Below are 12,588 nucleotides of genomic sequence, written 5' to 3'. Positions count from 1 at the left end.
TCAGCCCCGGTGCCTGCCATGCAGAGCCACGGCCCCTGCCGAGCTTTGTGGGCACCAGAGCCCCCGCCCCAGCATGCACAGACCCCTGTCCCGCAGGCAGGCTCAGCCGTAGGTGAACCGAGGCCCCCACCCATGCGGGCACCAGGGGTGGCACGTCAGCTCCCCAGCTCAGGAACGGGTCGTTCTGGCCAGGCACGGGGGCTGGGGAAGGGCATTGGTCGGGAGCGTGTGTGTAACCTGCCCCACGCGGGAACTCGGCTTCCCTGGCTGTGCCCAGGGCTCTGGGGCCAATTCCTGGCTCACCCCCACAGCTGCAGGGGGCAAAGCCCAGGCTAGCGCCAGGAAAGATGGACGTCACCAGCCTGAAATGGTCCCTGCCCCCCGTCCCGCCAAATTAATTACGGTCCTGCCCATCCCTGGTCCCTTCCGTCAGCCTCGAAACCCCCAGCCCCCCATAACCCCCAGAGGTCGGGCTGCTTACAGCGGGATCCCCCAGCTGGCACGGAGATGTGGCTGCCTCTGCAGAGGGACATGGCAGCCATTTAACAGCCACACAAGGGTGGGCACAGGGAGCCTGTCACAGGCCGATTTCCCCTGGCCCGGGGCTGGGGCAGGAGCAGGGGAATCGAGGGGAAAGCGGGGGGCGGGGGAGGAGAAAGAGGAGGGTGCGGAGAGGGGAGTGACGGGGAATGGGGTGCAGAGCGAGAGGCGTGACACAGGGGAGGACAGGGAGAGGCCCTGAGGGGAGGAGGGAGAAGGGTCCCGGGGGGCAGGGCCCGGAGGGGACAGAGCGGGGGGGTAGGGGGTGGGACAGGGCAGGGGGGCAGGGGACGGGTTAGTGGGGGTAAGGAGGGTAGAGGTCCTGGGGCAGGGCCTGGAGGGGGCAGGGGACGCAGGGGGATGGGGCAGGGTGGGCAGGCGGGGCAGGGGCCAGGGCATGAGGGGGCAGGGGGTAGGGCAGGGTGGTAAGGGGAGTAGGAGGCCCGGGGCAGGGCCCGGAGGGGGCAGAGAAGAGCAGGAGGGCAGGGCAGGGGGCAGTTGGGGTAGGGGGCAGGGCATGAGGGGGCAGGGGGTAGAGCGGGGTTAAGGGGAGTAGGAGGCCCAGGGCAGGGCCCAGAGGTAGCAGGGGAGAGGAGGGTGGGGCAGGGGGCAGGCAGGGGAGGGGGCAGGGCTGGAGGGGGCAGGGGGCGGGCCAGGGGGAAGGGCAGGGGGGCACTTGCCTTCCTCCCCGGGCGGTTTCATCCCCTCGATTTGCGCCTCCAATCGCTTGATCTGAGCTTCCAGTTCCAGGTTGCGGCTCTCGGCCTCCTGCAGGCGGCTGGGGGGTGAGGGGGGCGCATCAGGGGAGCCGAGCCCCAGAACCAGCAAATCCCCCCCCCCCCCAGCCCCCTTCACATGGGCACCGCTGGCTGGCAGGGGGCGCTGCCACACACCTCGGGAGGCAGCATTGGAAACCCCCCCAGGCAGCTCCAGGCCTCTGTTCCCCCATGCCCATGCCCCCGGCTCTCCCCGGGAGTCCCCCCCCACTGCCCATGCCCCTAGCTCCCCCCGGACTCCCTGCCCCTCACCTGGCGAAGGTCTGGTTGGCCACCTTGACCATGCTCAGCTCCTGGCGCAGCCCCTCCCGCGTGTGCAGCTCCGACTCGAAGGCCGCCTGCAGCTCCAGGAAGGCGGCGAGATCCAGCTTCTGCCCGTCGGGCGCCTTGCAGACCTGGCCGGGAGAGGGTGGCTGTGGGGGGGGGGGCGAGGCTGGCTGGGCGCCATGGGGCCAGGGCACCCAGCCGGGCAGAACTGGCCCTGGGGCTAGATGTGTTTGGTCGCTCCCGGGTTCAGCTCCATCTGGGGCCATAACGCCTCCCCCCCCCCGTTGGCCCCCACCCCCTGCCCAGGGCTGGGCTAGCAGGGGCCTGCGGGTCAGGCGTGAGGGGCACCGGCAGGGCTGAGGGGAGCCCAGGGCTGGGCCCATGCCCCCGACTCTCCCCAGGGGTCGTCCCCCCCATACTGCCCATGCCCCCAGTTCCCCCCCAGGGTCCTTGCCCCCCCCCACTGCCCATTACATTTTTTTTAAAAGAATCCTCATGATTTTAAAGCCAATCTCGTGATTTCGGGGGGTCTGACTCATGATTTTCCAGTGGGGAGGGTGGCATCACTGAGCCGTTAAGGATGATTATTTAGCATTTATATTACAGTAGGTTTGGGGGGGAAACAATCAGGATTGGGACCTGTGTGCCGGGGGCGGCACGCCACCTAGTGCCTTGTCTTGATCTTACAAACCCAGATACATGGACCGTCAGCTGGGTGGGGAGAAGTCTATGTAACTCATGCAGTTGTTGATACGCGAGTGATCTCAACTATTACCAACCCCGCCCCCTCCAAAAAAAAACCCAACCAACCATCTCCCCCAACAGCCCCACAGTCTGGAAAGCATTCGTCCCTCAGACAGTGGAAAAGACTCACAGCAGAAAGAAGGATCCCAGCTTCTCAAACTGCGGGGCGGGACCCCTCAGGGGGTCACGAGGTTATTACATGGGGGGGGTCACGACCCCCAACCCCGCTTTGCCTCCAACTTTTATAATGGTGTTAAATATATTTTTAAAAATGTTTTTAATTTATAAGGGGGGGGTCGCACGCAGAGGATTGCTGGGTGAAAGGGGTCACCAGTACAAAAGTTTGAGAACCACTAGCAAGACAAAGAACCTCACGTCTATAGACTCACAAAACGCCCCCCAAAAATTGTAACAATCAAGAAACCAAAGTGCTCCAGACTTCACATTTTTCAACTATTTGAAAAAAATCCACTTTAAGGGAGCAGCATCTCAGTCAAACTCCTTCTATTTTTCAGACCAGAAGACTCTCCCCAGCAGGAGATGTACGTCCCCAGAGGCACTGCAATACCAGATCAATGCGCAGAGTGGATGGAGCACGCTCCTCACCCAGCCCCCTGCTCCAAAAATTGTTGTAATGCACACTCCGCACAGAAAGGACATAAGAGATTACGGTGAAAGAACAGATTTAAAAATCTTATTAAAGTTAATGTCAAAAATTAAATAGACACAAGTTAAGAAGAAAGGTATTGACTATCTGGGGTAAAGCCTGAGTTATGAGAAATTCGTAAGGGTGAAGAGATACACACATATCACATAACCAGCATACTCCCAAACACAGACACAAAAGTTTTTAGAGAGTCAGTAAATAGTGATATTGAGACCCTGCAATGCGCGCCCACCCCTGCCCCCAATGCTCTCTACCTCGCCGTGACCAGCTCCCAGCCACGCACCAAACACCACAACTGAGGATCACTTCCCCGACATGACTCCAGTGGAAGGATTCAAAGCAAGAACCCTGAACACACAATTCTGTTCAAAGACAGAGAAGTCTTGCAGCCGCCTGCCTCTCGCTGGTTTCCCTGTGCACTCCTAATCTGCATAACCCCACCCACTGACCGGTGACTAGCAATCTCTCACTGTTCACTAGGGCAGTGAAAGCCTCTGCCCGCGCTCTACCGTAGCCCCCTGCTCTTTTCTGTGCCTTCCCATGAACCAGGACCGGGTTTCCAATGGTGCCATGGCGCCAGGTCCAGGCTCCAAAGGGGCCCCAGCCTGGCCTGCTCTCAGGGCAGGGGGAGGGGCAGGGTGGAGGGCTAAGAGCACCCCCACGACCCCAGCCCTGTGCCCTGACTCCTACAACCTCCCAGACCCTGTACCCCCAGCCCCGAGCCCCCTCCCGCACCCTAACTCCTGGCCAGACCCTGCACCCCAACCCCCAGCCCGCTCCTGCACCCTAACTCCCTCCCAGACCCTGCACCCCCAGCCCCGAGCCCCGAGCCCCCTCCCGCACCCTAACTCCTGGCCAGACCCTGCACCCCAACCCCCAGCCCGCTCCTGCACCCTAACTCCCTCCCAGACCCTGCACCCCAACCCCCAGTCTGCTCCTGCACCCTCCCTCCCAGACCCTGCACCCCCAGCCCCGAGCCCCCTCCCGCACCCTATCTCCTGGCCAGACCCCGCACCCCAATGTTTTTTTACATTTTTTTTATAAAAGGCTCTTATCCAAAGCGCTTTACACTAGTTAGCTAATGGTCCAAACAATATTTGGAAAGATCATTACGTGGTTTGCCGAGACCCCTCAGCGATTTTCAAGTGGTCTGTGGAAAAATAAGTTAGACTAGAAAACCAATCAAGGTACCTCACTTTATTTTCATTGACTTGCTGTTACTTATAGGAGGAGGAGGAAGGAAAAAAGAATGAAAACCGGGGGCGGGGGGAGGTCGGAGTGAATGGTCTTTTTCCTGGCTGGGTCCCGAGGGGGGGCCCCAAAAATGAAACTGAGCCCAGGGCCCCACTACCACTAAATCCGCCACTGCGGGGCACTAGCAGAGCGAGGAGGGGGCTGTGGGTTGGGACCCCACAGCAGGAAGTCGATTGGGCCCCCCAAGTGCAGCCACTTACCAGGTCTCCGGGGGGCAGGTTGGGGGGCTGCTCCTGCAGGGGGGGGCCCCGGTCGCACTCCAGCTCCATGGCGATTTCCCGGCCCCTGTCCCCCGGCTCATTCTGTCTGAGAGGAGGGAGAATCTCACGGCCCCGCCTGGAGCCCCAGGGCCAGCCCCGACCCCCAACCCCAGAGCACCCCCCCCAGGGCTGGCCCCAGCCCCAACCCCACTGCACTCCCTCCCCAGGGCTTGCCCCAGCCCCCAACCCCACTTTGCCCCCCTCACAGCTGGCCCCAGGCCCCAACCCCACTGCACCCCCCCACAGCTGGCCCCCCGGCAACCCCCAGCCCTGTCAGAGCCAGCTCCAGCCCCCAAACCCAATACCCCCCCCCACGGCCGGCACCCCAGTACCCCCAGCCCTGCCAGGGCCAGCCCTGGCCCCTCCCCCATGCCTGCCAACTGCCCCCAGTCCTGCCAGGGTCACCTCCAGCCCCCAACCCCATGCGCCCCTCCACAGGCGGCCCCTCCCTCCAGCACCTACCCTGTCCTGCCAGGCAAGCCCCAGGCTCCCACGCCCCCACCCCTGCCAGCCTCCTGTGCCCCACCCCAGCCCCATCAGGGTTTCCTGCACCCCCCCACCCTGACAAGCAAACCCATGCTCTGCCCGCCCACAGCCCCCACCAGGGCTCCCCCCCAACCAGTCCTCAGCCCCCCCCCCAGGGCTCCCCTTGCCCCTTGCCCAAGGAAGGGGAACCCCCCATTTCTCCCCAGACCAGGCCCAGCCCCTGACCAGGCTGTCTGTGCATGGACTCTGCGAGCTGGGCCAGGGGGAGGCCCCGTGCCCCCCCGCGCCCCCCAGAGGGGACAGGCCCCGTGTCCCCCTCTCCCGTACCCCGAGCACCCCCTTACTTGAGGCTGGTGCTGGTGTAGGAGAAGCCCACGAAGGGCAGGTGCACGCCCAGCGGGGAGCTCTCCAGCATGTCCGACAGCGTCTCCTGGGGGCGACACCGAGGGGGGCCCTGAACTGGGGGGGACGCAGCTCCACCCCCACCCCTGGCAGGGCCTGCCCCGTGTGCCCCACACAGCTCCAAACTCTGCTGCCCACACGGCCCTGACACGCCCCCTGCCGGCGCTGGGCCCTGCCCCCCACATCCCCCCGGCGCTGGGTCCTGCCCGTGCTGGGCCCTGCCCCCCACGCCCCCTGCCCGCGCTGGGCCGGTTGCGTTAGCCATGCAAGCAAGAGCCAGACACGTGTGCAGGTGATTCCAGGCTCCATGTGGACATGCGAGAGGTGGGCGTGGGGGGGTGGGCGGGGGCTGGTTTGAGGGGCGGGCAGGGGATGGCTGGGGGGCTGGCGAGTGGTAGGTGAGAGGGGTGAGTGGGAGGTGGGAGGGGCGGTGGATGGGGGCCTTAAGTGGGGGCTGGGGGGCAGGGGGTGGATGGGGGTAGTAGGTAGGTGGGGGCTGGGGAGAAGGGTGTGGATGGGGGGCAGTAAGTGGGGGCTGGTGGGCAGAGGGTGGATGGGGGCCAGTAGGTGGGGACTGGGGGGCAGGGGGGCTGGTGGGCAGTAGGTGGGGGCTGGGGCAGGAGTGGATGGGGGCAGTAGGTGGGGGCTGCGGGACAGGGGGTGGATGGGGGCAGTAGGTGGGGGCTGGGGCAGGAGTGGATGGGGGCGGTAGGTGGGGGCTGGGGGACAGGGGGTGGATGGGGGCAGTAGGTGGGGGCTGGGGCAGGACTGGATGGGGCGGTAGGTGGGGGCTGGGGGACAGGGGGTGGATGGGGGGCAGTAGGTGGGGGCTGGGGGGCAGGGGGTGGATGGGGGCAGTAGGTGGGGACTGGTGGGCTGGTGGGCGGTAGGTGGGGATTGGGGGGCAGGGGGTGGATGGGGGCAGTAGGTGGGGGCTGTGGGCAGGGGGTGGATGGGGGGCAGTAGGTGGGGGCTGGGGGGCGGTAGGTGGGGGGGCTGGTGGGCAGACAGGGAAGCTCTATGTTGGCTCAGTTGGGAAAGGGACGGGGGTGGCGCTGGGAGTTCATGTTATTTTGCCCCCCCCCCCGGGGCAGGAGGCAAGGGCAGATCTCAGCCTGCAGCAGGGCAGGGAACCCCCCTCCCTGGGGGCACCCAGGGTCTCCCCAGTCCCTGGCCTCAGTTAGTGCAACCTCAGGGCTGCTCTAACTCGTGCTCTGCCCTCTCTGTGCCCCCCCACCTTCCATCTGCTCCCTATGGGCCCTGGGGGGCAGGGAATAGCCACAGCACAGGGGCTGGGAGCAGGACCCTTACGCCAGCTCCATGCCAGCCAGTGGGGGGGATACTCGGGGGGCCCTTCCCCCCACTTTAGGGCCATTCTGCAGTGCCAGGGGGCCTGAGCTGGCCAGAGATGTGGCACATGGCGATTCCAGGCCGAGGGCGCTGCACCAGGCCCGCGGGCACGTCCCACCGTCGCACGCCCAGAGCATCACCAGGCGGCCCAGCCAGGGGGCACGTGGAGCCAGCCCCCGAGTGACCCTGGGGGCAGCCCAAGGTGAGAGGGGGATGCAGCGGGGGGAGGGGGGCAGCCATGCGGGGCGCGGACGGGGGGGGGCTGAGAAATGAAAGGTCACGTACCCCGCCCCCGCTCACCATGTCCGTCAGGCAGTCGTCCACCACGTCGAAGTTGGAGGTGTCGGTAGCGTTGGCGAACTCGGGGGCAAAGGGTGGGGTGAACGCCCGCAGCCCCTCCCAGTCCACGCCGGCGAAGAAGGGGTGCTCCCGGAAGTCCCGCACCCCGTTCCGGCCCAGCCGCGTCTCCCGGGGACAGAGCAGCCCTTGGATCAGGGCCCGGGCGTCGTCTGGCACCTCCGGCGCCGAGAGCGGGAAGCGAAAGTGCTCCTGAAAGGCGGGAGGCGGGGGGCTCAGGGGAGCTGGGGGGGCAGACCGGGTGTGGAGCGGGGGGGCAGGGGGGGCAGGTGGAGATGGGGAGAAATGGGGGTGCAAGGCACTGGGGCAGTGACGAGGGGCAGAGCACTGGGGGTGGAGATGGGGGGGCAGGACACTGGGGTGGAGACTGGGGGCGGGGTGCTGGGGCAGAGATGGGGGCAGGGCTGGGGAAGAGATGGGGGGCAGGGTGCCGAGGAAGAGATGGGGGCAGGGCGCTGGGGCGCAGATGGGGGCAGGGCTGGGACAGAGATGGGGGGCAGGGTACTGGGGGCAGTGATGAGGGGCAGAGCACCAGGGGTAGAGATGGGGGGCAGGGAGCTGGGGCAGAGATGGGGGCAGGGCTGGGACAGAGATGGGGGGCAGGGTACTGGGGCAGTGATGAGGGGCAGGGCGCTGGGGCGGAGATGGGGGGCAGGGCTGGGGTGGAGATGGGGGCAGGGCACTGGGGCGGAGACGGGGGGCAGGGTTCTGTGGGGAGGCGAGGGGATGCCTGGCAGTGGGTGGGGACTAGAGGAGACTGTGCACTCCTCCTAGGGTCCCAGGTGCCGGTGCCACCTCCCTGCCCCACTGCCCCCCCCAACCTTAAAGTGGATGATCTTGCCGTAGGTCTCAACAATGGAGTCGGCGAAGAAGGGCGTGTGCCCGAAGAACATCTCATAGGCGAAGACGCCCAGGGACCACCAGTCGCACTCGGTGCCGTACGAGTGGCTCCCGTCCTCCACGGCCTGCAAGATCTCGGGGGACAGGTAATCGGGGGTCCCCACTGCCACCGACGAGCAGATCTGCCGGGTGGGGAGAGGATTCAGCAGGTGGGGGGCACCATTTTGGACCCCCCCCCTTGTCTTTGGTGCCGCAAGGCCCATGGCATGGCAGGGTCCCTTTGCCCTCCCCACACCGTCTGCTCCCTGCATAGAGACACAGAGCTGCTTCGGCTGACTCACCCGGACTCCCGGACCAGCCGTGTCCTAGCTGCTCAGTCCGGGAGCGTGGCAGGGTGAGGCAGAGCAAACTAGAAGCAGGGAGCGTGGACAGGGAGCCCCCCCACCCCAGCCGTGGCAGAGAGGGGTTTGCCAGTAGGCAGATCTCCGGTGGGAAGCTGCGTCGTTTGCCTCGGCGCTGTTGCCCGAGGCGGCCAGATTGGGGGGGGGGGGGCACTGCACTCACCGTGCCGTCCTCCCGGAGCTTGAGGCAGGAGCCGAAGTCCCCCAGGCGGATGTGCCCACAACGGTCGAGCAGGATGTTGTCGGGTTTGATGTCTCTGGGGGGGGAGGGGGGCGGACAGAAAGAGACTGTTGGGGGGTGGGGGAGTTAGGGAATCGCCCCCTCACTCCCAGGTGACGTTCGCTTCCCCCAGCCCTGAGGGGTAGCCCGACAGCTTTGGGACAGGAAGTGGAGGACCATGTTCCGTCCGTCCGTCCGTGCCCCCCCCCCCCCCGAGAAGCCATCGGGGGCCCAAGCTGCCACGTAGCCAGGACGCCAGGAGAACATTTCAGCTCCTGCCAACAGCGTCCCGGGCGCGTGAATTCTGCCAATGGCACGTTCAGGAGCACGGCGCCCCCTAGTGCCAGGCTGGGGCACCACTGACCGAGGGGAGAGCGCCCCCTCCTGTGCCTTCACCCCGCTCCCTGCAGCACTGCGCCCCCTAGTGCCAGGCTGGGGCACCACTGACCGAGGGGAGAGCGCCCCCTCCTGTGCCTTCACCCCGCTCCCTGCAGCACTGCGCCCCCTAGTGCCAGGCTGGGGCACCACTGAGCGAGGGGAGAGCGCCCCTTCCTGTGCCTTCACCCCGCTCCCTGCAGCACTGCGCCCCCTAGTGCCAGGCTGGGGCACCACTGAGCGAGGGGAGGGTGCCCCTTCCTGTGCCTTCACCCCGCTCCCTGCAGCACTGCGCCCCCTAGTGCCAGGCTGGGGCACCACTGACCGAGGGGAGAGCGCCCCCTCCTGTGCCTTCACCCCGCTCCCTGCAGCACTGCGCCCCCTAGTGCCAGGCTGGGGCACCACTGACCGAGGGGAGAGCGCCCCCTCCTGTGCCTTCACCCCGCTCCCTGCAGCACTGCGCCCCCTAGTGCCAGGCTGGGGCACCACTGACCGAGGGGAGAGCGCCCCTTCCTGTGCCTTCACCCCGCTCCCTGCAGCACTGCGCCCCCTAGTGCCAGGCTGGGGCACCACTGAGCGAGGGGAGAGCGCCCCCTCCTGTGCCTTCACCCCGCTCCCTGCAGCACTGCGCCCCCTAGTGCCAGGCTGGGGCACCACTGAGCGAGGGGAGGGCGCCCCTTCCTGTGCCTTCACCCCGCTCCCTGCAGCACAGCGCCCCCTAGTGCCAGGCTGGCGAGAACGCCACCTCACTCCGCCCCCCTCCCCGCGGGTTCTGCCCGGAGGTTTCCCATCCCAGGCCAGGCCCATGTACCAAGGTCCCCGCAGGAAGCCAGGGGCCCAGACGCTCCCCTTCAACCAGCGCTAACGCAAGGTCCTCCCCAAACCCAAGCCCCGGGTCTCGCTCCCCGGTCATCTCCTCCAGCTGGCCTAGAATCCGCCTGTCTGTCTGTCCGTCCACCCCGTCTATCTGCCCATCCATTGCTCCATCCCCCGTTCCCATCTCTCCAGCGCTCCTCCCTCAATTCTCACCCTCCTCGGGACCTTCCCCGGCCCTCTCGCCTGGCCCTGAACCTTCCCAGGCCTCGGGGGCTCATGTGATTTGGAGCTGGGCCCGGCCCAGATGATTCTGAATCTAGGACACTGTTTATGGCTGTTCTGGCTCAGGCAGGCGCGTCCAGGGGCAGAGCCAGCATCACGGGCTCTGGGGGTGGGCAGGGGACAGGGGTGGTTGCGAAAGCCAAGAAATCCGACCTCGTTTGGTACCCTGGGACACTGCCTGGCTGGCCGGGGCCCTGTGCAGCGCACGGGGGAACGAGAGGGTGTCTGGGAGCTCTGAGCTCCCACGTGCTCCGGCCCTGGGGGCTGCAGGTTGGGGAGCAAAGGGCTGATCTGATGCTCTGTTCCGACAATTAGCAGCCCCCCGGGGTAAGGGGCAGGGGGTGTCTGGCTGGAGAAGGGGGGCTGGGGGGAGGCAGGGAGTGTCTGGCTGGAGAAGGGGGGCTGGGGGGAGGCAGGGGGTATCTGGCTGGAGAAGAGGGCCGGGGAAAGCAGGGGATGTCTGTCTCGAAAAGGGGGCTGGGAGAGGCAGGGGATGTCTGGCTGGAAAAGGGGGCCAGGGGAGACAGGCGGTGTCTGCCTGGGGAAGGGGGGCCGGGGGAGTCAGGGGATGTCTGTCTGGAAAAGGGGGCTGGGGGAGTCAGGGGGTGTCTGCCTGGGGAAGGGGGGCTGGGGGGCAGCAGGGGGTGTCTGGCTGGAGAAGGGGGCCGGGGGAGGGAGGGGGTGTCTGCCTGGGGAAGGGGGGCTGGGGGTGGCAGGGGGGTGTCTGGCTGGAGAAGGGGGGCTGGGAGAGGCAGGGGATGTCTGGCTGGAAAAGGGGGGCCGGGGAGGGAAGGGGGTCTGGCTGGAAAAGGGGGCTGGGGGAGTCAGGGGGTGTCTGCCTGGGGAAGGGGGGCTGGGGGGCAGCAGGGGGTGTCTGGCTGGAGAAGGGGGCCGGGGGAGGGAGGGGGTGTCTGCCTGGGGAAGGGGGGCTGGGGGTGGCAGGGGGGTGTCTGGCTGGAGAAGGGGGGCTGGGAGAGGCAGGGGATGTCTGGCTGGAAAAGGGGGGCCGGGGAGGGAAGGGGGTCTGGCTGGAGAAGGGGGCCAGGGCTCTGTCTGCCTGATGCTCTAGACCAGTAGTCTCCAAAGTGGGGTGCGCGCACCCCAGGGGGTGCACAAGAGGATCCTTGTGGGTGCGCGGCAGGAGGAACGCTTTTTTTTTTTTTTTTGCTTCGGCAGTTCGGGTGGGAGTCCGAGTTTGTTTGTTTGTTTTTTTTGCTTCGGCGCGGCAGGGGGTGCGTGCTCAGAATTTTTTTATGGATAGGGGTACGCGATCAAAAAAGTTTGGAGACCACTGCTCTAGGCACTCGGCCCCTGGCCAGATCCCCGGATCTCACCGCGGGTCGGCCCCAGCTCAGATCCAAGGGGCCGCACTCTGCTGCCCCCTCCCCCAGCGCCGGCTGCCCCCTCTGCTCGCAGGGCTCCTCCCTGCCCTCCGGGGGTGCGCTACCTGTGCACGTAGCCCAGGCGGTGGATGGAGTCGATGGCCATCACCATCTCGGCCAGGTAGAAGCGGGCCATGTCCAGGGGGATGCGGTCCCCGAATTTGCTCAGCAGCGTCAGGAGGTCGCCCCCCACGTAGTACTCCATCACCAGGTACTGCGGGAGCGGAGACGAGGCGTGACAGTGCCCCCGACAGGCCACCTTCGAGGGCAGCCCCCCACCGGGGCCAGAGCAGCAGGGGAGAGACTGTGTTGGCAGCGTGGGGGGCTCCTGCCCTTGGGATGACCAGCACCCACTGTGTTAGCTACACTAGACCCCCCTCCCCTCCTAGAGCTGGGGAGAGAACCCAGGAGTCCTGGCTTCCAGCACCCCTGTTCTAGACCCCACAGCCCTCCCTGAACTGGGGATAGAACCCAGGAGTCCTGGCTCCCACCCCCCCTGCCCCGGCCCCAGCTGTAATCTCACAACTGGTGGCGGGAGGTCCAGAAGATGTCTCATTCATAACATCCCATGTCGGGGCATTCTGTCCCCTATAGACATGTCAGGCTATAGGGTCTATAGGTCCCAGAGTGGCTGGCCCCCAGTGTGTGTCCCCTATCGAAATCTCAGGCTATAGGGTCCATAGAGATCACAGGCCAGGTCTCTATACGGTCTGGAGTGGCTGTTCCCCAGCGTGGCCCCTATGGAGACCCCAGGCTCTCAGGTCTATAGGGTTTGGAGTGACCTGTCCCTAGGCAGATGGTCTGTGAAGGGGGCAGGGCGGGAAGTGCTGGCGATGTGCCCTGCCCCTCCCAGTGTGCCCCCTGCCCCCCGCCCGCGGTGCCCGGCGCCGGCTGCTCACCAGGTAGTTCTCGTCCTGGAAGGCGAAGTGCAGCTGGGTGATCCAGCGCTTGTCTCCGTTCACCAGCACGTCCCGCTCCTCACGGAAACAGGACACCTGCCCCCCCGGGAGAGACGCTGAGCCCGGCTGGGTGTGGGAGGGGGCCATCTGGGCCCAGGGGACAGGGGTTGAGAGGGGCCGGCCAGGCTCAGGGAGGGTCTGGGCCCCACGACAGGGCCCCCAGTTCCTTGGGACCCCACAGATAACAGAGCTGGGGAGAGCCCTGCCACG

At 66.2% G+C, this 12,588-nt stretch overlaps 1 protein-coding gene across 1 annotated transcript in view; it reads right to left on the bottom strand.

Annotated features, from left to right (window-relative positions):
* Positions 1-12,588, bottom strand: part of DMPK (DM1 protein kinase) — a 31,727-nt gene that overhangs the window by 2,244 nt on the left and 16,895 nt on the right. The window contains exons 4-12 of the mRNA XM_065421098.1: positions 12,319-12,414; positions 11,485-11,633; positions 8,508-8,601; positions 7,925-8,125; positions 7,032-7,295; positions 5,339-5,424; positions 4,449-4,554; positions 1,569-1,711; positions 1,221-1,318 (exon numbers count right to left, since the gene is read on the bottom strand). Of these exons, the coding sequence (XP_065277170.1) occupies positions 1,221-1,318; positions 1,569-1,711; positions 4,449-4,554; positions 5,339-5,424; positions 7,032-7,295; positions 7,925-8,125; positions 8,508-8,601; positions 11,485-11,633; positions 12,319-12,414 (1,237 nt within the window). The remainder of the gene's footprint in view (positions 1-1,220; positions 1,319-1,568; positions 1,712-4,448; positions 4,555-5,338; positions 5,425-7,031; positions 7,296-7,924; positions 8,126-8,507; positions 8,602-11,484; positions 11,634-12,318; positions 12,415-12,588) is intronic.

This window comes from Emys orbicularis, chromosome 21 (genome assembly GCF_028017835.1).
Source record: "Emys orbicularis isolate rEmyOrb1 chromosome 21, rEmyOrb1.hap1, whole genome shotgun sequence".
Lineage (NCBI taxonomy): Eukaryota > Metazoa > Chordata > Testudines > Emydidae > Emys > Emys orbicularis.
The sequence above is the reverse complement of the archived record's forward strand: the minus strand, read 5'-3'. Positions and strand labels throughout refer to the sequence as shown.